General features: G+C 42.9%; 1 protein-coding gene across 1 annotated transcript in view; it reads left to right on the top strand.

Moving 5' to 3' along the window:
- The window catches only part of plekhh2 (pleckstrin homology domain containing, family H (with MyTH4 domain) member 2), a 146,138-nt gene that overhangs the window by 112,639 nt on the left and 11,590 nt on the right, over nucleotides 1–21,909 (top strand). Inside the window, exons 20-25 of the mRNA XM_085980626.1 lie at nucleotides 451–630; nucleotides 3,943–4,040; nucleotides 8,082–8,259; nucleotides 8,907–9,062; nucleotides 18,594–18,691; nucleotides 21,226–21,367. Of these exons, the coding sequence (XP_085836752.1) occupies nucleotides 451–630; nucleotides 3,943–4,040; nucleotides 8,082–8,259; nucleotides 8,907–9,062; nucleotides 18,594–18,691; nucleotides 21,226–21,367 (852 nt within the window). The remainder of the gene's footprint in view (nucleotides 1–450; nucleotides 631–3,942; nucleotides 4,041–8,081; nucleotides 8,260–8,906; nucleotides 9,063–18,593; nucleotides 18,692–21,225; nucleotides 21,368–21,909) is intronic.

Raw genomic sequence — 21,909 nt, 5'->3', positions numbered from 1 at the left:
CTGATGACTTCTTAATAGCCCTTTGGATTACACGTCCAGTTCCCCCCCAAAAATATGTACCATTTCCACCTCAATCATTCTGACAAAGAGTCACAGACCTGAAACGTTAACTCTGTTTCTCTCTCCACAGATGCTGCCTGACCTGCTGAGTGTTTTCAGCATTTTCTGTTGTTATTTCAATCATTGGACAGTTCTATAAGCTTTGTGGTTCCAGGGTTATCAGAATATCAGTTGCTTCTCTGGGGCTGAGGGACTTATATTTCCAATTTTTCATGTGCCCTGGGTGTTCCAGAATTCCAATGTGCTGTTGACCTGCATCCAACAGGAAATTGATTTGAGACTGCCCAGACCTACAGTCCTTGGAAAGAGATTCCTACTTCCTATATCTAAAAGGATAAACACAGTTAATTTGTATCAGTTATAAAATTTAATATTTATTTTATTCTCCAGACTTCCCAGTTATTCATCAATGTTGCTATTGATGCGCCTGCCATTGATTATCATGTATCATTGGCTCAGAGTGCTTTACAAGTGTGTCTCACACATAAAGAGCTGCAAAATGAGATCTACTGTCAATTAACCAAGCAAACGAGAAAGCGACAAACCCAGAACCAGTGTGGACCCCTACAGGTATAGTGCTTGTGTCGAATTATCAGAAAACCTGCGCATGGTTTGCTTAGAAGTTAAGCAGAATTGTTGCTTAGATGAGAATTCTGAGTTACTCGAGATTACCGGTCAGTTAAGACTCAGTCCTACTTTCAGAGCTTGGTTTCTCAATATATCTTGTGGTAGACCTTCACTACAGTGCACATCTTGTGAACAAGCTGCATAATGGGCAATAGCAAGGTGGCCATTTTAATAAGAGCTGTAAATACAGAATTCGTTTGATCACGTCTTTCTTCACTTGGGAGGAACTTGAACTTCAGGTCTTTGCCATCTGGCTAACTTATGAGGTTTCTAAGATAGCCTGAAGTGAGATCTACCAAGAAACTGGTGTGACAAATTAGAAGTATGACCCAATGTTTTTCATCATAAGAATCTCCATAATATATATTTAAATTTTTAATTAGGCCAGTTCCTTGTTTTTAATGGATTCCTAGTGATTCCCTAGAGGAAGCTATTTCCTCAATAGCTTCTTGTGCAACATTTAGGTTTGACATTGAAATGTAAGGTGGTGAGAAAATCCACAGCCCTGGATAGTATATAATGTCACTTCAAAGCAAATTGTCTGATCTGTGTACGTAGATAGCTTAGCAAGTGTTGAAGATGATAAGTATTATCTGTAATGACCATTCCATCAGTGAAAGAATAACCCATAGTGGCAGAGTTTCATAGCTATTAAAAATTGAAGCAGCAGACCTGTCAGGCAGTCATTCTGCCTTTGATTACTAATTTGATAGTTTTGACAAATGCTGAGGGAATTTTTTTTAATCTTTCCTTTCTCACAGCTTATCTTCAAGCAGGAGAGAAACATGTAACTCAGGCCAGTAGTCTAGATTCTTTAGTATTTTCCTATTTTGCTCTGCTACTGTACATAAGAAATAGGAGCAGGAATAGGCCACTTGGCCCCTTGAGCCTGCTCCACCATTCAATAAGATCATGGTTGATCTTGGGCTCAAAGCCACTCCCCTGCCCGCTCCCCATAACCCTTCGCTCCCTTATCTTGCAAAAATCTGTCTATCATGTTAGGAGTTGGTAGGGTGATCCAGAGGAGCTCTGTCCTAAGTAAAGCTACTCCTCGCTGATGTGTGATCATTTTATCAGAATTATTACTGTAGATTTGGGACTTTTATTGTTTGGAAACAGATACTTAATGTTAAGTGAAGTATTGTAATTTAGCTACAATCTGTTGGTTTTTTGCTCTTGCTTCAGTTTAAGCTTTCATATTAATAAATTTGATGCAAAGTTTTCAACCTGAATTATATGGTCTGTCAGTGTGGTGTTTGCTGTACTTTTTGTAATGTGCACCTCATCAGTAAAAGGGTTCAATGCTCACCCTGCAGCCTGTTATCTGACATTACTTTATGCATAAGGTCACATTTTGGTTTGTAGGGACCAAGAGCTTGCCTACATAAGCAAAGTTTTGTGTTAGGCCCATGAAGAAATTAACTGGAGTGAGCTAAATCTTAACACTTTGCTGATGACTCAAGCCCTCAGAAATTAGGACATCTGGTTGGAAACTTCAATCTTTACTTTGTATTCAGCAATAGCAGTTTTCTAGACTTTAGCAAAGATATGCACCAAGCATCTGTAAATATTTATCGATTTTAGATTTTTTTGTGCACTGGTACATATCATTGATGGAGAATGGAACATTTTCTCCCTTTTGGCACTCAATAGCAATACTGACTATTTCCAGGTCAGGTGCACCAGTGCTGAATGCAGAATAAAGCTCCTTTACTCTGCTCCAACTGTGTTCCCAACCTCTGGTACACCATTAACTAGTGTTAACTTTTACATTTGCCACACCAGCCATCATTATTTCTCTCAGAATAGCTTCTCTGGAAGTAAGAATAGGGAAAGGAAATGTGCTATAAATGGGAAGATTTTAATTGGAGTAGAGGAGCAGGGAAACCTTGCTGTGCAGACGTACAGGTCATTAAAGCTGGTAAAACAAGTAGACCATAAATAAGGCAAATGGATTCCTTCGTTTTGTATCAAGAGGCTTTGAAAACAACTTGAACATGTGTACGACATTAATTAGGCCGCAATTGGAGTATTGTGTATAGTTATGAGTACACCATTATAGGAAGGATATAAAAGTAATGGAAACGTCAGAGCAGAGCTTCACTAGAATGTTACCAAGAATAATGAGTGAAATTAAGATAATCACAAATAAGAATTAAAGGGGAGCTTAGAAAAAATTTCTTTACACAGAGTGTGATTAGCATGTTGAATTTTCTACCGTAAACCATTATCAAAGCAGAATTCCTAAGCTATTTTAAAAGGGAATTAGTCATTTGAATAAAAGGACTATTAAAGTATACGGGGAGCAAACAGGAGAGTGGTATTGGATTAGGTGGTGCATGTGGAGAAAAACTATGGCACTGGTTTGAATGGTCAAATGGCCTGTACTGCAACATTCTATAATTCTATGAGTATGATTGACAATACTCCTGAATAATAGACAATTTTGTGCTATGGACTTGTATTAAGCAGGCACCCTCTTGAGACTTATAGAAACATAGAAGATAGGAGCAGGAGTAGGCCATTCGGCCCTTCGAGCCTGCTCCGCCATTCAACGAGATCATGGCTGATCATCCAAACCCTAGCACCCGGTCCCTACACCGACAACCATCCCACCCAAGCCCTATCCCCATAACCCCGTAACCCCACGTATTTAATCCCCCCTAACACTAAGGGCCAATTTTTTATCATGGCCAATCAGCCTAACCCGCACATCTTTGGACTGTGGGAGGAAACCGGAGCACCCGGAGAAAACCCACACAAACACGGGGAGAATGTGCAAAACTCCACACAGACAGTCACCCGAGGCCGGATTTGAACCCGGGTCCCTGGCGCTGTGAGGCAACAGTGCTAACCACTATGCCACTGTGTCACTTAGAATCTTGTAGATAACACATTGAAGAGACTTTAGACCCATCAGCCTGGTTGGATTTGAACTCAAGTTTATAGAGACAAAATGACAAGGCGATAATCCAATGTACCACCCAGACCTTGTGTATCAATGACTTTAAGTAACTTAGATGCATTTTCATATCATTCTCATCAGTATTTTGTGCATAACGTGTGAATCAGTGTACATTTCCTCAAAAACTTTGAGAATATACCACTATTGCATTGTTCCACAAATTATCCACATCACTAATCATATATTTCTAGAATATAATGTGGAAACCAGTAAGTAATAGTGTGTGGCCTAATCTGGGAAGTAGTTTCATGTCACACATATGTGTTAAAATGAACCTTTGTATCTTTTAGGGATGGCAGTTGTTGGCTCTGTGTGTTGGCCTTTTCCTGCCTCGGCACCCTTTCCTCTGGTTGCTCAAACTTCATCTGCAGCAAAATGCAGATCCTAGGTATGTACAGAACTACAAAATAATAATGGGCCATAATTGGCTGTCTAAATAATGGCGAGGTTAATGGCGCTTTTCGTTATTTATGCACAAATGCTACAAAAACTTCAGGCGAGGGCAGATGCAAGGAAATCCAGAAGTTGCTGTCCAAGATGCACTGCTCCACTGTTAGCTTTGTGGAAACGGCATCTCGCTATCTGCCTCACCATTTAAATGCATTGAATGACGTGATATTCCTGTACTTGTGCGGTAGATACAAACTAAACTCGCCACAAGAATTTAAGTCTTGTCCGTTTCAGTCTAAGTATTCTTTTAACAAAGTGATGAGTGTTAATTACTGCCAGTCAATTAATTACACTGGCACTGAAAATGAACTATTATAAGTGTGGCGTCTCATTTCTTCAGGTTTTAATTGTTGTTGGAGATTTTAAAAATGTTAAATTTTAAATAATTTTTACTTTTCCTTTCTCTTTTATTTACTCTCCTAATCCAATCTTTCGTTCCCGCTCTTTATTTTTTCCATACTGGATTTGGCATTGAATTCACCCACTCTAATTTATACTAACTTCTCAGACAATGCACTGTTAATTCAAGAATCCTTCAATCTGATTGGGTAAAGAGATACACTGTTGCTTTCCCTGTTCACTCAGGTCCCAGATGCCTTGGCCATAATTTTGCGTTGAGAACAATGGTGAGGCTAACAGTGCTCACTGTTATAATGGAATAAATCGAACAGCAACTTCCAGAGTCCGCACATGGGCAGTTAAATGTGGAACTCCAGAAGTTGCTGTCTGAGTTACTCTGCTCCTCCACAGGCTATAACAGTACCTTGCCGATAGACTCAGCATTGAAATCCATGCAAGGGTGTGAAGTTGCTGTACTTACCAACTAAAATTTTAAATAATAATTTTTACTTTTCCTTTCTCTATTATTTACTCTCCTAATCCAATCTTTCTTTCCCGCTCTTTATTTTTTCCATACTGGATTTGGCATTGAATTCACCCACTCTAATTTATACTAATTTCTCAGTCCTGGAAAACTGCCCAGGTATGTCCTGTCCACAAGATGCAGGACAAATCCAACCCGGCCAATTACTGCCCCATCAGTCTACTCTCAATCATCGGCAAAGTGATGGAAGGTGTCATCGACAGTGCTATCAAGCAGCACTTACTCACCAATAACCTGCTCACTGATGCCCAGTTTGGGTTCCGCTAAGACCACTCGGCTCCCGACCTCATTACAGCCTTGGTCCAAACATGGACGAAGGAGCTGAATTCCAGAGGTGAGGCGAGAGTGACTGCCCTTGACACCAAGGCAGCATTTGACCGAGCGTGGCATCAAGGAGTCCTAGTAAAACTGAAGTCAAAGGGAATCAGGGGGAAGATGCTCCACTGGCTGGAGTCATACCTAGCACAAAGGAAGATGGTTGTGGTAATTGAAGGTCAATCATTACAGCCCCAGGACATCGCTGCAGCTGTTCCTCAGGCCAGTGTCCTAGGCCCAACCATCTTCAGCTGCTTCATCAATGACCTTCCCTCCAACATAAGGTCAGAAATGGGGATGTTCGCTGATGCCTGCACAGTGTTCAGCGCCATTCACAACTCCTCAGATAATGAAGCAGACCATGCCCGCATGCAACAAGACCTGGACGACGTTCAGGCTTGGGCTGATAAGTGGCAGGTAACATTCGCGCCACAGAAGTTCCAGGCAATGACTATCTCCAACAAACGAGAGTCTAACCACCTCCCCTTGACATTCAGTGGCATTACCATTGCTGAATCCACCACCATCAACCTCCTGAGGGTCACCATTGACCAGAAACTTAACTGGACCAGCCACATAAATACTGTGGCAACAAGAGCAGGTCAGAGGCTAGGTAGTCACCTCCTGACTCCCCAAAGCCTTTCCACCATCTACAAGGCACAAGTAAAGAGTGTGATGGAATACTCTCCACTTGCCTGGATGAATGCAGCTGCAACAACACTCAAGAGGCTCAAGACCATCCAGGACAAAGCAGCCCAATTGATTGGCACCCCATCCACCACCTTAAACATTCACTCCCTCCACCACCAGCGTACCATGGCTGCAGTGTGTACCATCTACAAGATGCAGTGCAGCAACTCACCAAGGCTTCTTCAGCAGCACCTCCCAAACCCACGACCTCTTCCACCTAGAAGGACAAGGGCAGCAGGCGCATGGGAACACCACCGCCTCCAAGTTCCCCTCCAAGTCACACACCATCCTGACTTGGAAGTATATCGTCGCTGGGTCAAAGTCCTGGAACTCTCTACCTAACAGCACTATGGGAGTAACTTCACCACATGGACTGCAGCGGTTTAAGAAGGTGGATCGCCACCACCTTCTCGAGGGCAACTAGGGATGGGCAATAAATGCTGGCCTTGCCAGCGACGCCCAGATCCCATAAGCGAATAAAAAAAGAACACAGCAGAAAAAGTTAGGGCTGGTGCAGGTGTAAGTGAATTTTTAACGGCATAAGTCATAATTACTGCCAAACAACATCTCTGGCACTGAAAATATAATTTTTACGAATGTGGTTTCTCATTCCTTCAGAATTTAATTTGTTTTGGAGATTTTTAAAACTTTCTTAAAAACTTTTTCTGTCACTTTTATCTCTCTCCCTTAATCCCATCTTTCTTTCCCTCTCTTTATTTTGCTTTCTGTACATGATTTAAATCTAATTCATACTTCCTGGTTTAGACTCTGAGGGGTTGATTTTCCTGGAGCCGTCAGGCAGGGTTTCAGGCGTGTGGGGGGGGGGGGGGAATCCCAAATTTGGGGGTCACGACACCATCCCGCCCAAAACCCCGCCCCACGCAAGTTTCAGGGGCGGCGTGTACCCGCCCCGCACTGGGACCCGCCGAGATCAGGCGGGAAGGGATTAGTGCCAATTAACTGCCTGTTAACAGGTAGTTAACAGGCAGTTTTTAGCCTAATCCCTATTTTGAGGGGTTTTGTGTGGGATTCCCGACAGCTCCAAACCACGCCAGGTTAGAGCAGGCGGGCCGTCGGGTTGAACGAGTTGGAGGGGTCGCGATGTTGGTGTTCAGGTGAGTGATGGGTGCATGAGTGCAAAGGTAAGTGTGTTTGGTGTGTCTAAAGTGTGTAAAGAACTTTTACTTACCTGTACTTACCTTAACAGCCTTTCTTCCTGTAGCCGTCGGGAGCGCATCACTCAGCCGGCACTTAAAGCTGAACGGCTGCGATCTGTCAAAAGTGACAGCCTTCAGCTTTTAGTGCTGCTGAGAGTTCTAACTGAGTCTGTGCAGAAGGATTCAGGTTAGAACTCTGACTGTCAGTGTTTGGCAGCTTCAAACAGCTGTGAAACACTGATATTTCATCTGTCAAGAACTCTTGACAGATGAAATTGCAGTCTGTGACATCACCTGTTGTTGGGTGGCCCTTAATTGGCCTGCTGAGCCCGCTGGGCGGGCTTAACAAGGTCAATCAAGGGAAAATCGCGCGGATTGGCCGGACGTCGAAGTAGGCGGGTCTAAAACCCGAAAGTTGTAGTCCCGCCTTCTTCCCGACAGCTTTAGGAAAATCGACCCCTGAGTGTCTCTGAGGATTCTTCAGTCTGATTGGTTGAAGAGCCACGCTGTTGCTTGCTCTGCTCACACACGCCACAGATCCCTGTAGAGGGCACCACACTGGATCAGACGCTTAATCAGATGCCGTAAGATGCCCTGCCACAGCAAATTATGGTCCAATGACTTTCTGTCATGAGGTAACACACATGGAAGTAATGGCAGTGGGAAATTCTTGACTCTGAGATTCTTGGAGCAGAACAGCCCTGTCCTGTATATTCTTACCTTAAAAAGTGCATCACTGCTACAAACTGACCTTGGCAAATGCGCACATAAAAACACAATGATAATGGTAACTGGGTTTACCTATTGATTTGATCACAGCTCCCTTTTTATTTCTGCATTTTTGATGATTATTGTTACTGAAGTGTATAGTTTCACATTGTAACTCAAAAGAGGAAAAATAACACTTTTATTGTATTTCATTAACAAATTCCAGGACTGAAGTAGGAAAGTATGCCATTTACTGCCAACGGTCACTGGAGAGAACTCAGAAAAATGGAGATCGTGAATCAAAGCCTTCCAGAATGGAAATCTTATCAATTCTCTTGAGAAATCCATATCACCATTCCTTACCTTTCAGCGTTCCTGTACATTTCACAAATGGCACATACCAGGTGGGCACCTTACTTGCCTACATAACAACAGTGACTACACTTCAAAAGTAGTTTATTGGATGTGGATTGCTCCGAGGCATCCTGAGGATGTGATAATGCACACTATATAAATGCAATGTTGTTCTTTCTTGCTAGACTACCAGTAGCAAAAGTTATGGTCCTAAATATTTGATTGTAAGAAAGATTGTAGCTAATTCAATAAAACTTATTATTGACCATCTGAAAATATATTTGTCTGCATGTTAAAACTTATGAAACCAGAGTCAAACCTGATCATTGCAAACGTTTGGGAATCAGCAAGTTCTTATCAAGGTGAACCTCATTGCTCCAATGGAGTCCAGTCAAACCTAGTGCAAAGGATCAGATAATTATAACTACAGGGACTGTAACAATAAAGCTTCATTGTACACAATAGCAACTACTTTACAGTTTAGAAAAACCTGAAATATATGTTGATTTATGTTTAATCTATTGATGGTGATAACAGTATTTATTTTATAGATTTTAAGAACACAGTATGTTGATTATCTCTTCAATGATGTGTGTCTCCTCCAAAAACAAAGCTCATGTTTAGCAAATTATTTAAATGCAAGCGAGCCATTTTGAAGCTGCATTAACTGTAACACTGCTGTGTTCTGAATGTATAGGTAGTTGGGTTTGATGCATCCACCACAGTGGAAGAATTTCTACACACTCTGAACCAAGACACTGGCATGAGGAAACCAGTGCAGTCTGGATTCTTTCTTTTCACAGACGATCCCTCAGGAAAGGATCAGGAGCATTGTCTTCAGGGAAACATTAAGGTAAATGTGTGGCACTATTAAATAGAGACCAATAAATTAAGTCCTTCGACTGCTGAAGAAGCCATGAACCCATGCATGGTAAATATATACACTCTTAGTAATTCAAAGCAGAAAGTATGGAATTGCATAGCAAATTAATCAGTATTTGGAAAAAAAATCTCCTTAAGTGTGACCCTTCATCATAACTGGCATGGTCAGGCTGGAGAAGCCCCTTCTTAGAGGACTGAAAGGAAAAATCAGCACGAGCACAAGAAAAAGGAAGGTGGAGAGAACAGTAAAAGTAAAAAATTAAAATCTACTAACTACTTTCACAAAAGACGCAGCTGATGGGTGTTGTAAATTATTAAGAACATAAGAAAAAGTCATGGACAAGAAAAAGCTATCTATCAAGCCCATCCTTTTAGTATTTGAAATCACCCAGTCTAACATCTTGAACTCTCCTAACATCTTTGATTCCACGACCTTAACTGGTAGTTCATTCAAACATTAACATCGTAAAACGCTTTGGGGCGTCCTGAGGTCATGAAAGGCGCTATATAAATGCACGTTCTTTCCTTTCCCAAAAAAAGATTGTTTCTAAGATCTGTTTTAAAATTTACATTTCATTAGTTTAAATTGATGTCATAAGAACATAAGAAATAGGAGCAGGAGTAGGCCAATCGGCCCCTCGAGCCTGCTCCGCCATTCAATAAGATCATGACTGATCTGATCCTAACCGCCAATCCACTATCACAGAACCATCTCCTGCATCTAACAGAATTAGACACACAAAATAGGAGCAGGATCAGGCTACACGGCCCCATGGCCCGCTCCGCTACCCACAGGGCCATGTCCGATCCGAACCTAGACTCATGTCCAAATTCCTGCCCGCTCCCTGTAACCCTTAATTCCCTTTACTTCTAGGAAACTGTCTATTTCTGTTTTAAATTTATGTAATGATGTAGCTTCTACAGCTTTTTGGGGCAGCATATTCCATGGACCTACCACCCTCTGAGTGAAGTAGTTCCTCCTCATCTCAGTTTTGAAAGAGCAGCCCCTTATTCTAAGACTATGCCCCCTAGTTCTAGTTTCACCCATCATCGGGAACATCTTCCCCGCATCCACCCGATCCGACCCCTTCACAATCTTATATGTTTCAATAAGATCGCCTCTCATTCTTCTGAACTCCAATGAGTAGAGTCCCAATCTACTCAACCTCTCCTCATATGTCCATCCCCTCATCCCCGGGATTAACCGAGTGAACCTTCTTTGTACTGACTCGAGAGCAAGTATGTCCTTTCTTAAGTATGGACACCAAAACTGTACGCAGTATTCCAGGTGCGGCCTCACCAATACCTTGTACAACTGAAGCAATACCTCCCTATTTTTATATTCTATCCCCCTAGCAATGAAAGCCAACATTCCATTGGCCTTCTTAATCACTTGCTGCACCTGCATACTAACCTTTTGAGTTTCGTGCACCAGGACCCCCAGATCCCTTTGTACTTCAGTACTTTCCAGTTTCTTGCCATTAAGACAATAACTTGCTCTACGATTTTTCCTGCCAAAGTGCATAACCTCACACTTTCCAGTATTGTATTCCATCTGCCAAATCTCTGCCCACTTACTTAGCCTGTCGATGTCCCCTTGCAGGTTTTTTATGTCCTCCTCACTCACTACTTTCCCTCCCATCTTAGTATCATCTGCAAACTTTGATATGTTACACTCGGTCCCCTCCTCCAAATCGTTAATATAGATTGTAAAGAGTTGGGGACCCAGCACTGACCCCTGCGGAACACCACTAGTTACTGATTGCCAGTCTGAGAATGAACCATTTATCCCAACTCTCTGCCTTCTGTTAGATAGCCAATCCTCTATTATTGCCAGAATATTACCCCCAATCCCGTGATTTTTTATCTTAAGCAATAATCTTTTGTGTGGCACCTTGTCAAATGCCTTTTGGAAGTCTAAATACACTACGTCCACTGGTTCCCCTTTATCCACCCTATACGTTACTTCCTCAAAGAACTCCAGCAAATTTGTCAAACATGACTTCCCCTTCATAAAACCATGCTGACTTTGTCCTATTATGATTATCCAAATGTCCTGTTACTGTCTCCTTAATAATGGACTCCAAAATTTTACCTACCACAGATGTTAGGCTAACCGGTCTATAGTTTCCAGCCTTCTGTCTACTGCCCTTTTTAAATAAGGGTGTTACATTAGCAGTTTTCCAGCCTGCCGGGACCTTTGCCGAGTCCAGGGAGTTTTGGAAAATTATTACCAATGCATCCACAATCCCTACCGCCACTTCCCTCAAGACCCTAGGATGTAAGCCATCAGGTCCAGGTGATTTATCCGCCTTGAGTCCCATTATTTTACCGAGTACCACTTCCTTAGTGATTTTGATCGTGTTTAGCTCCTCCCCCCCCCCCTTTAGCCCCCTGTTTGTCCAGTGTTGGGATATTCTTTGTGTCTTCTATTGTAAAGACTGATGTAAAATATTCATTCAGTGTTTTTGCCATCTCCATATTTCCCACTATTAATTTCCCGGTCTCATCCTCTAAGGGACCAACATTTACTTTAGCCACCCTTTTTCTTTTTATATAACTATAAAAACTCTTACTATCTGTTTTTATATTTTTTGCTAATTTACTTTCATAATCTATCTTCCCTTTCTTAATCAATCTTTTTGTTATTTTTTGCTGTCTTTTAAAGTTTTCCCAATCCTCTATCCTCCCACTAGATTTGGCTACCTTATATGCCCTTGTTTTTCGTCGAATACTATCCTTAATTTCTTTACTTAGCCACGGATGGCTGTCTTTTCTTTTACACCCTTTTCTTCTCAGTGGAATATATTTTTTTTGGAAGTTGTAAAATAACTCCTTGAATGTACACCACTGATCATGTATCGTCTTACCCTTTAATCTATTTTCCCAATCCACTCTACTCAATTCCACTCTCATACCTTCATAGTCTCCTTTATTCAAGCTTAGCACGCTTGTTTGAGATCCAACCTTCGCACCCTCTAATTGAATATGGAATTCAACCATGTTATGGTCACTCATTCCAAGGGGATCCTTTACTAGGACATTTTTAATTAATCCCGTCTCGTTACACAGGACCAGATCTAAGGTTGCTTGCCCCCTGGTCGGTTCAGTTACATACTGCTCAAGAAACCCATCCCTAATACACTCAATGAACTCATCCTCAAGGCTGCTCTGCCCAATTTGATTTGTCCAATTAATATGATAGTTAAAATCCCCCATAATTATAGATGTTCCCTTATTACAAGCCTCAACTATTTCCTGATTGATACTCCGTCCAACAGAGTTGCCACTGTTCGAAGGCCTATAGACTACGCCCACTAGTGTTTTTTTCCCCTTATTATTCCTTACCTCCACCCAAACTGTTTCATTATCCTGATCTTTTGACCCAATATCATTTCTCTGTATTACAGTGATTCCTTCCTTTATTAACATAGCCACCCCACCTCCCCTTCCTTCCTGCCTTTCCTTCCTGATCGTTAAATAACCTGGTATGTTTAATTCCCAGGCATTGTCACCCTGCAGCCATGTTTCTGTAATGGCCACAAGATCATACCCATATGTAGTTATTTGTGCCATTAACTCATCTATTTTGTTACGAATGCTACGTGCATTCAGATAGAGAACTTTCAAAGATGTTTTGTGACACTTAGTTCCTGCTTTTGCCCTTTTTATTACTTTACCTTTTACTCCATACCTCTGCCCCTTCCTGACACGCTCTGGTTTTTAATTTCCCCACTGCTACCTAAGTCTATGACCTTCTCTGTTGTCATTTGTATTATTTGCTCTCTAGGAACCTCCCCCCTACTAGTTAGTTTAAAGCCCTCTCTACAGCCCTAGTTATATGATCCGCCAGGACTCTAGTCCCAGCACTGGCCAAGTGAAGCCCGTCCCAACGGAACAGCTCCCTCCTGCCCCAGTACTGGTGCCAGTGTCCCAGGAAGCAAAACCCATTTCTCCCACACCAGTCTTTGAGCCACGCATTTAACTCTCTAATTTTATTTGTCCTAGCCAAATTCGCTCGTGGCTCAGGTGATAATCCAGAGATTATTACCCTTGTGGTTCTGCTTTTTAATTTGGCCCCTAGCTGCTCAAACTCCCTCAGCAGAACCTCCTTCCGTGTCCTATCTATGTCGTTGGTACCAACATGGACCACGACAACTGGATCCTCCCCCTCCCACTCCAAGTTTCTCTCCAGTCCAGAGGAGATGTCCTTAACCCTGGCACCGGGCAGGCAACACAGCCTTCGGGACTCTCGCTCTCGGCTGTAAAGAACTCTATCTATCCCCCTAACGATACTATCCCCTACCACTACAACCTTTCTTTTAACTCCCCCCACTTGAATGGCCCCCTGCTCCACGGTGCTGTGGCCAGGTTGCTCATCCTCCCTGCAGTTCCTGCTCCTGTCCCCACAGGGAGTAAGAGCCTCGAACCTGTTGGACAAGTGCAAGGGCTGCGGCTCCTCCAACACTACCTCCTGGATCCCCGTACCTGCCTCACTTCTAGTCACACCATCCTGACCCTGGCCACGGACTACATCTGAATTAATTAATCTAATTGGTGTGACTACCTCGTGATACACAGAGTCCAGGTAACTCTCCCCCTCCCTGATGTGTCTCAGTGTTTGAAGCTCGGTCTCCAGCTCTTCAACACGGAGCCGGAGTTCCTCTTGTTCTACTGAACTGAGTGAACGTAATATTTTGGGTTCATCTTGTCTATGCCATTTAATAATACTTTATATATCTCAATGAAGTTGTCCCTTCTCTCTAGACTGCAGACCTTAAACTTCTCTAACATTTCTTCATAGTTCCTCCCCTTTATACAGGGGATAATTTCTTGACTGGCTAAGCTTTCAGAGATTCTTGTTGTGTGTTGCATAGTGCACAACTTTGATGTGCAAAGAGGTATCATCATGGACACCTTTTTTAACTTGCCAATATAGCCACTGCAGTAACAGAGTTCCACAAATATGCTTTTGCCTAAAGTGCCTAAAACCTTCAAGCAACTCAGAAATACCACAGCTCTATCTACTGCAGACTGCACCACTTCTGCTACTGCATGAGCAGCCTGGCCCTGTGTGCTTTCCACCATATGTACAGGGATACAGGGTGCTGACTTGGAAAGTCTGGATGAATTGGCATCCTGAGAGACAGCACCATCAGCTGTGCCTATTCCAGCCATGTTTCTGCTGCTAAGCTCTACCTCACTGACCACAGATCAGCACAAAAGCAGTCCTCGTGGCACCATAGAGATCAGTGAAGCCCTGCCTCGTGGTTCTATCTGGTTCCCAAGCCTGTCGCAGATAGAAGAGATAACCCATTCCAATCTGGAATCCCAGGCCTCTATGGCAGCAGTCTGAACATCCATGGAAGAAGCACCAATAGCTATTAAGATTTCCAGCATGGGAGGGTGGGGTCTCCACTACAGATACACAGTGATACATAGAAACATAGATGATAGGAGCAGGAGTAGGCCATTTGGCCCGAGCCTGCTCCGCCATTCAATGAGATCATGGCTGACCATCCAAATTCAGTACCCTGTCCCTGCCTTCTCCCCATATCCCTTGATCCCTTTAGCCTTAAGAAATATATCCAACTCCTTCTTGAATATATTTAATGTATTGGCCTCAGCTGCCTTCTGTGGCACAGAATTCCACAGGTTCACCACTCTCTGGGTGAAGAAATTCCTCCTCATCTCTGTCCTAAATGGCTTACCCCTTATCCTTAGACTGTGACCCCTGGTTCTGGACTCCCCGGCCATCGGGAACATCCTTCCTGCATCTAGTCTGTCGAGTCCTGTTAGAATTTTATAAGTTTCAATGAGATCCCCTCATTCTTCTAAACTCCAGCGAGTATAAGCCCAATCGACCCAATCTCTCCTCATACGTCATTCCTGCCATCCCAGGTATCAGTCTGGTGATTCTTCGCTGCACTCCCTCCATGGCAAGAACATCCTTCCTCGGATGCAAAACCTTCACACAAGACTGCCACATATGGCTAGTGGACTCCTCCACCTGAGTCACCATCTGCAACAATCTGCTTGGCAAAGTCTGGCTGCACCAGCACTTGATGTTCAGAAAGCACCATTCTTTTAAAAGTAGGCTTGTGAGGTCTGATTCACAGGTTCATTTACTATTACTTATGAAGTACTAGCTGGGGGGGCCCGGCGTTGCCAGGGCTCTTTTGGGCCGCGTGGTTTACGGCTGGGCGCTGCCGCTCCCGTGCTCTGTGTCACTCTTTCCCTCCCTGACCCTCTCTCTGTCCCTCCCCCTCTCTCTCCCTGCCCCTCTCCCTCCCTCCCCCTCTTTTGGCACCCGGGGAAGGGCTTTGAAAATTGAGCCCAGCCGCGGTGGCCGTGCGGGGCCTAGCGCTGAAGGCCCGGCCGGGCTCTCGGGCCGAGACGGACCCCAGCTGAGCTCCCGGTGCGTGCGGGCGGTGCGGTTTATGGCTGGCCGCTGACGCTCCCCCGCCCGCTCTGTGTCTCGGGCCGAGCGGTTGTGAGGCCCGGCCCGAGTGACTCCAACTCACCTCCCGCTCCCGGAGCCACAATGTGGGGGTTTGTTTGGCTGGTGCTGTCGCTGTGGGGATGAAAAAAATGGCGGCGAAGTTTCGGGAGGCTGCAGGATTAGGCCCGCCCACACACGGAATGAAACGCCCCCCGTGACGCACCGATTGGTCAACCATCAGGTCACTGAACTGTAGGATTGGTGAACCATCACATCAGTCAACGCTATCCCCTGTACGATTGGTCAACCATCACGTCACTCAATGCTAATGAGCGGTAGGATTGGTCAACCGCTAATGAGCGGATTTTATCCTTTTTTTGAACGTTTTTTGTATAGTGTCCGAACAATTTTTGTCTGACCAAAAAGTAAATACGCCTATTAGACTCCCCTAATGATAAGCTTTCTTTTGATATAACATGCGTGTAGGTACGCTCTATAACTTGAGTGTATAGCGGACAGACAGACAGACAGACAAACCAACTCTTTTATTTATATATATTATATATATATAGATAGATAGATTTAGTGATGGCATCTCCCTTGAAGTGCTGACATGATTGGATCCATTGAGGTCTGGTTCTGCTTCCTCTTGTACACCGAGACAAAGACAAGTTACAAAGGAGCCCTTGGAAGCAGCCTTCAACTTATGTTTTCAGTTGAAAGTAAAACAGGATAAAGGGTTCAGGATGTGGTTTGCTGCCAGTATGTGTATGAAAGAATGGGGTGAGAAAGAGAAGCAACAGGAAAGTTGTGAAACCTCAGCTGATAGAAAGACTGCTATGTCCCATCTCCAGCACCCTATATGGCCTCCTTTTATGTTTTGGGGTTTTTTACACTGGATATTTTCCTTGGTTTCAGCATCACTGGTTATTTCTGTACCTCACACCCCTAGAAGGCAGAGTGGCCTTTATCTGCCTAATATCTAAGTGAATGTAGTATGAACAGAGGTCAAATGGAGAACTCACTGTATTCCCGCTTATCACATGCCACCATGTGACCTCAGCTTCAGTAAGCTGAAGAATATACACTCTGTAAGACTGTGGCTCAGACTATAAATCAACAGACAAATTTGTTGAACATTAAATGGACAAATGAATAACACTCAGTTTATTTACAGGAATTACAAACTTTACTATCCTCCTTAATCCCAAAACAACAAAGACACTTTTCCTGCACTGACATTCAACATAAAATTGAAATGTGGTCATTACTGAATACCACTAGGCTGGCCAGTGAGCTGAGCACAGGCAACTAAATATAAACCTGCAATAAGAAGCTCCCAGCTATAGAGCTGTCTATCAAAGTGTTTACAAAGAATCATGGCCCTGTCCCCCTCTCAGAATTGACTCACACCTTCACCTCAGAATTGTTGTCAATCAAACCTATTACTTTTAAGAAACCTGCAGGATATCAGTCACATGGGATATTTGAGTTGAATGGCTTAACCCCTTCCTGGGAAATCCATGACCTTTGCCAAACACTTTGGGGGAGAAATTCATTATAGCCCTGTTTGGGGCACTAACTTTTAAAAGTTGAAAAAATTAGCAGCAGGTGCTAATGTTTCTCAACTTTTAAAAAATTCGGTTTTGCGCTCCAGGAAGGAAGTGGAGCGCTTGATTTAGTACTCCACTTCCTTCCTGGAGCACAACAGGCAGCAGGCGAGGTGGTAGGTGAGCAGCGCTACACAATGGGCCGTGCAGCACTGCCGCGTTGGAAGGCTCCTTCCCTCCTTTAAAGGGAAAGGCCATCGCTGCAGGCTCTGCAAGGGGAAAACTTACCTGGTCCCCGATGGTAGCCGTGATTCAGCCCGATGCACTGCAGCAGAGTGCCGGGCAGATCGAGCGCTGGGGAAAGAAGGAAAGAAACCAGAAAATGAGCATTTGATTATTGCTTTCCCTACCTCGGCCACCTCGCCTTTAAGTATTGCCCCCGAAGTGCCCGGCCTCCCGATGAATGCCTCCTGCAGCTGTCGGTGTTGTTGCCCAGCGATGCTGTAGGGGGAGAAACCGAAGTTCGGGTCCGGGGCGCAACCGGGCCGATGCACACGGCGATGACGTCACGATCTCCAGGCAAAGGTGATCGGGGCGCAGCGCCATATCGCCGCCGCAAACCTCCCGCCGAATTTAGCGGGAGGCGATATTCTCACCGTGTCCAGGCGGTAAGTGGTTAACGTCCCGTTATCGCCCCAGAGGCGATAACGGGAGGCACAACGGTACCCAATTTCTCCCCCATGCCCTTATAATTTGTGCCCCTTTAAGTGGCAGCAAGACATGTGATTTCCAACCCAGCAGCAGGTGAGCTCCCATCACAGGCATTTTCCACACCTAGAGCATACCACATTATTCAGATGAGGTTTACCTAGGGAACTCTTGCAGGATCAGTACATTACAGGTCAGGTGGATACAATAATTGAACTGCCCCACCCGGTTCTTGTGGTCAACATATGGAGAGTTGTGAGGAAAAGCCAACCCTGCTTTACTTCTCCATGGCACAGTGTGTAATGCACCAGTGCTGTGCACTGCCACACTACCACCAGCTCACAAATAATCACTAAGAATACTTGCATTTGAATGGAACAGTAAAATAATACTGTGAAATATTTTATATGTCTGATTACTCCAGAAAATGGAGGAATTCGTAAAGTGATAAATTCATTAATACAAATGGATTCATTTAATTATTAACTTTTTAAAATTATGGAAATAATTAGCTTAGTTGATGATTATGATTATAAATTGCGATTTTAAAATAGATTACTTTTCAATCCAGAAGAGTGTTCAAGGAATTTTAAATATCATTACTTTTAAATTCCTGTGCATTTGGCAATTGGAGTTCTTTTGTGCAACACATTTTGCAATTTACATTCTTGGTTTGTTCAGATTCATCTGTGCCATGTCAGTCTTATACAATATTAATCTAATGTTACTTAGTGTTACGTTGTTATTTAGTTTTAGTAACTTGGTAGAAAATAATTTCAGTGATCTTCATTTCTTCATTCAGATTTGTGACATAATTTGCAAATGGGAGCAGGCCTCCAAAGAACAGCATCCTGGCAAATTTGAGGGAACTAGAACTGTCCGGCTCACTTATAAGAACAGGTAATGTTCGAAGCAGATAGAGTTAGCACTACAATGTTTACTTTACCTTTCTCAGCTTCACCAACTTCCCTGCAAAAGTTCTACACTAGAATCAATGATCTTTTTTATTACTCTTCTCTGATCATTTAATTATATTCAAGTGCCAGATTAGGAAGCTTGTGGTAATTGGCTTGTCCTATTATTTTTTTATGTTGTCATCACAAAAGATAAAAATTTCCAACCAACAGAAACAGTTCTGCTGACTGGAACTGAATGAGTGAGAGTTGGCAACTTGGCAGTTTATGAACTTGTTGATTTCCCGCTCAGTGCATTGCCTGAAATCCCACATCTGGTTGTTACCGCCGATGATTGCACTTTTATATATCTATTTATGAGAGCTTCAGTTAAATGCCTACCTCATGTAAATAAAAAACTTGCATTTATACAGCACCTTTCACAACCTCAGGACATCGCAAGGATGTCTTTCAGATGAGACTCCCTCTCTAGTGGACGTAAAAAGTCCCATGGCACTATTTCGAAGAAGGGTAGGGGAGTTCTCCTCGGTGTGCTGGCCAATATTTATTCCTCAACCAATATCACCGTAAACAGACTTGCTGGTCATTAACACATTGCTGTTTCTGGGATCTTGCCGTGCGCAATTTGGCTGCCGCGTTTCCTACATTACAACAGAGACTACACTTCAAAAGTCCTTCATTGGCTGTAAGGCGCTTTGGGATGTCCTGGGGTTGTTAAAAGCACTATATAAATTTAAGTCTTTTTCTTTCTTTTTAATATGTTGAATATTTAGTCCATCGAGACTTCAGAGTATAAGCTCTTTGTGTAGGCTGTTGTTGAAATTGGGCATCTTCATATTGCCCAGGTGAAGGTGTAAGAACACTTTCATCAGGAAACCCATGAACTTTGTAAGGAATATTAATCTAAGGGCTCCAGATGAATCCTTAACTCCTTCACCTTAACTCCTCATCCAAGAATCTGCAGCAATTCACCATCCATGTCAAGGGAAGTACTAGACCCTTTTACATCAATCGGTCCAAATTATGTTAACGCATATTTACCAATCTTCTATTTAGATACTGTACTTAAAAGCTACTCAGTGAATGAGTTAACCTCTTCTTGCCAAATAATCAAAGAGAAAGTCAGACCATGAAATCACAAACATTTTTATAAAACAATTAGCAGCATCTTAATAATAAACAATAAGAGTACTCAAGATACTGGGGTAGACATTATTAATGGATGCAATTAATATTGGAGGTTACAATAGGCAGTAAAGTGTATCACAGTAACTCAGCATCAACTGGGCTCTATTTATTACAAGTTAATATTATACTCAGCCTCCAAGATTGACATAAAGTCAACAAGGTTGGTTTAGATTAGGTTCCATGTATAGCAAACAAGTTAACAGCTTTAAATAGCCAGTTTATTGGATATGTTAAAAGTCTAGATATTTGTTCCTGCTGATAAGCTCAGTCTTAGCAGAGATTTCCAGATCTTATACAACCTCATCCTTCCAAATTGGTATAGTACAGTTGGTGGTCTTGCCTTCCTCTGGGATTCTTGGGTCCACCTCCAAGCATTAGCTTGATGAATCTCCTTCTGTCATAGTAGTTAATCCTTCTTCCAGCATCTGTCTTCTCTTGTTAGCACTAACCTTGCTTCTGTTCTCAGGAACTTAACTCTTACATACAAATGATACACTAAATTATTTGCTTATCGCTGGAGTTCTTAAAATTCCCTGAACTCCTGTAACCCTCCCTACCCCACCGAAAAGCCTTCTATCTATCTTCTGTGGTCGGCTCCTCTCCAAACTTTTGTCAAAAGCACCATCTTCATCTTTCATACCTTTGATTCTCAAAACAAAACTCTCTTTCCCACTTGTTTGTACATCACCAATCAGAATGCTGCACCTTGTAGCAAGGATTCTCTCATTTAGGACAATACCTTCAGCATATGTCAAGTCCCTATAATGAGAACATTTTAATGACTTAAGAAGCTTACCTGCTCCTGGACTAAGGCCTCTTCTGCAGCATTCCCCACCCGACAGAGAGCCAAGCCTGTCAATCATGCTGGCTTCCGGGCAGGGAACCTGTTAAAAAAAAACTTACACGCTATGGGAAAAAACTCCATGGCCTTGGGGGAAACACGGACTTCCTGACCAGAACTCCTCCCCACCCCCGGATTGGAAATCCTGCCCCAGTAAATATCGGGGCCCACTAGTCACTTCCTTCCAATAGAGTACATACCCATTATCCCTACTCTCTGTCTTCTACCGGCTAACCGATATTGCACATTATTTTATCTATATATATATGATGTCTTTTAGGAAATTTGCATTTTTGATTGCAATTTTAAGGTTATAATGAATCCACCTCAAAGGATATCTCGCACAGCAGGTCTGACAGCAGCTGAAAGAGAAAGATAGGCTAATATTTTGGGTGGAACCGTTCATCAGAGCTGGCACAGATTTTGATGCTGAATGACGGATGGGAAAAGTGAATGTCATATATTGCATTCCATTATTTTCACATTCACAGGCTCTATTTCTCTACACAAGCTCGTGGAGAGACAGATAGAGAAAAACTATTGCTGATGTACCAAACAAATGATGAAATTGTAAACGGACACTTTCCTGTAAACAAAGAACTTGCATTAGAAATGGCTGTGCTACTAGCTCAGGTAAGAATGTAACTAACCGGTTGACCAATTCCAGTTTCCACAACTTGTCTCATGTTAATTGTCTAAAGAGAACATGTACATTGGCTAAATGCATAAGAAAAATGTTTTAGATGCAGAAAATTCTGCTGTACCAATTTTCTATGTATTTAGCATTTTTTCTTTTAAGCTCCTTTCAATTAAATTTTTTCATGTGTTATTGCTGTGTAACCCACTATCTATAGATCTCTAACAACAAGGCATCATGGAATATCCGATTCCTGCCACTTAGTGAGACTACAGATGGTGGTATTTTCTCACAAAAGCCTCATGGTGGCCAGAAAGTAACATTACTCTAATGCAACATTTCAATGCAAACAAGTGTGACCATTAGCAGTAGCAAGAATGTGTGCAGCACTGTAAAGTCCGCGCCTCAATAATACACGGACTTCGGGAGAACAGTTTAAAAGGTACTTTACTGAACAGGAGGCAGCGTCAGACTGAAAATACAGAAGCCTGCTGGGGCCTTTTATACAGGGGTGGTCACTGCCGGTACTGCAGTCTAA

This window comes from Somniosus microcephalus, chromosome 3 (genome assembly GCF_052327205.1).
Source record: "Somniosus microcephalus isolate GS21.2 chromosome 3, FLI_Smic_1.0, whole genome shotgun sequence".
NCBI classification, from domain to species: domain Eukaryota; kingdom Metazoa; phylum Chordata; class Chondrichthyes; order Squaliformes; family Somniosidae; genus Somniosus; species Somniosus microcephalus.
This window is presented reverse-complemented; position numbering and strand designations above follow the sequence as displayed.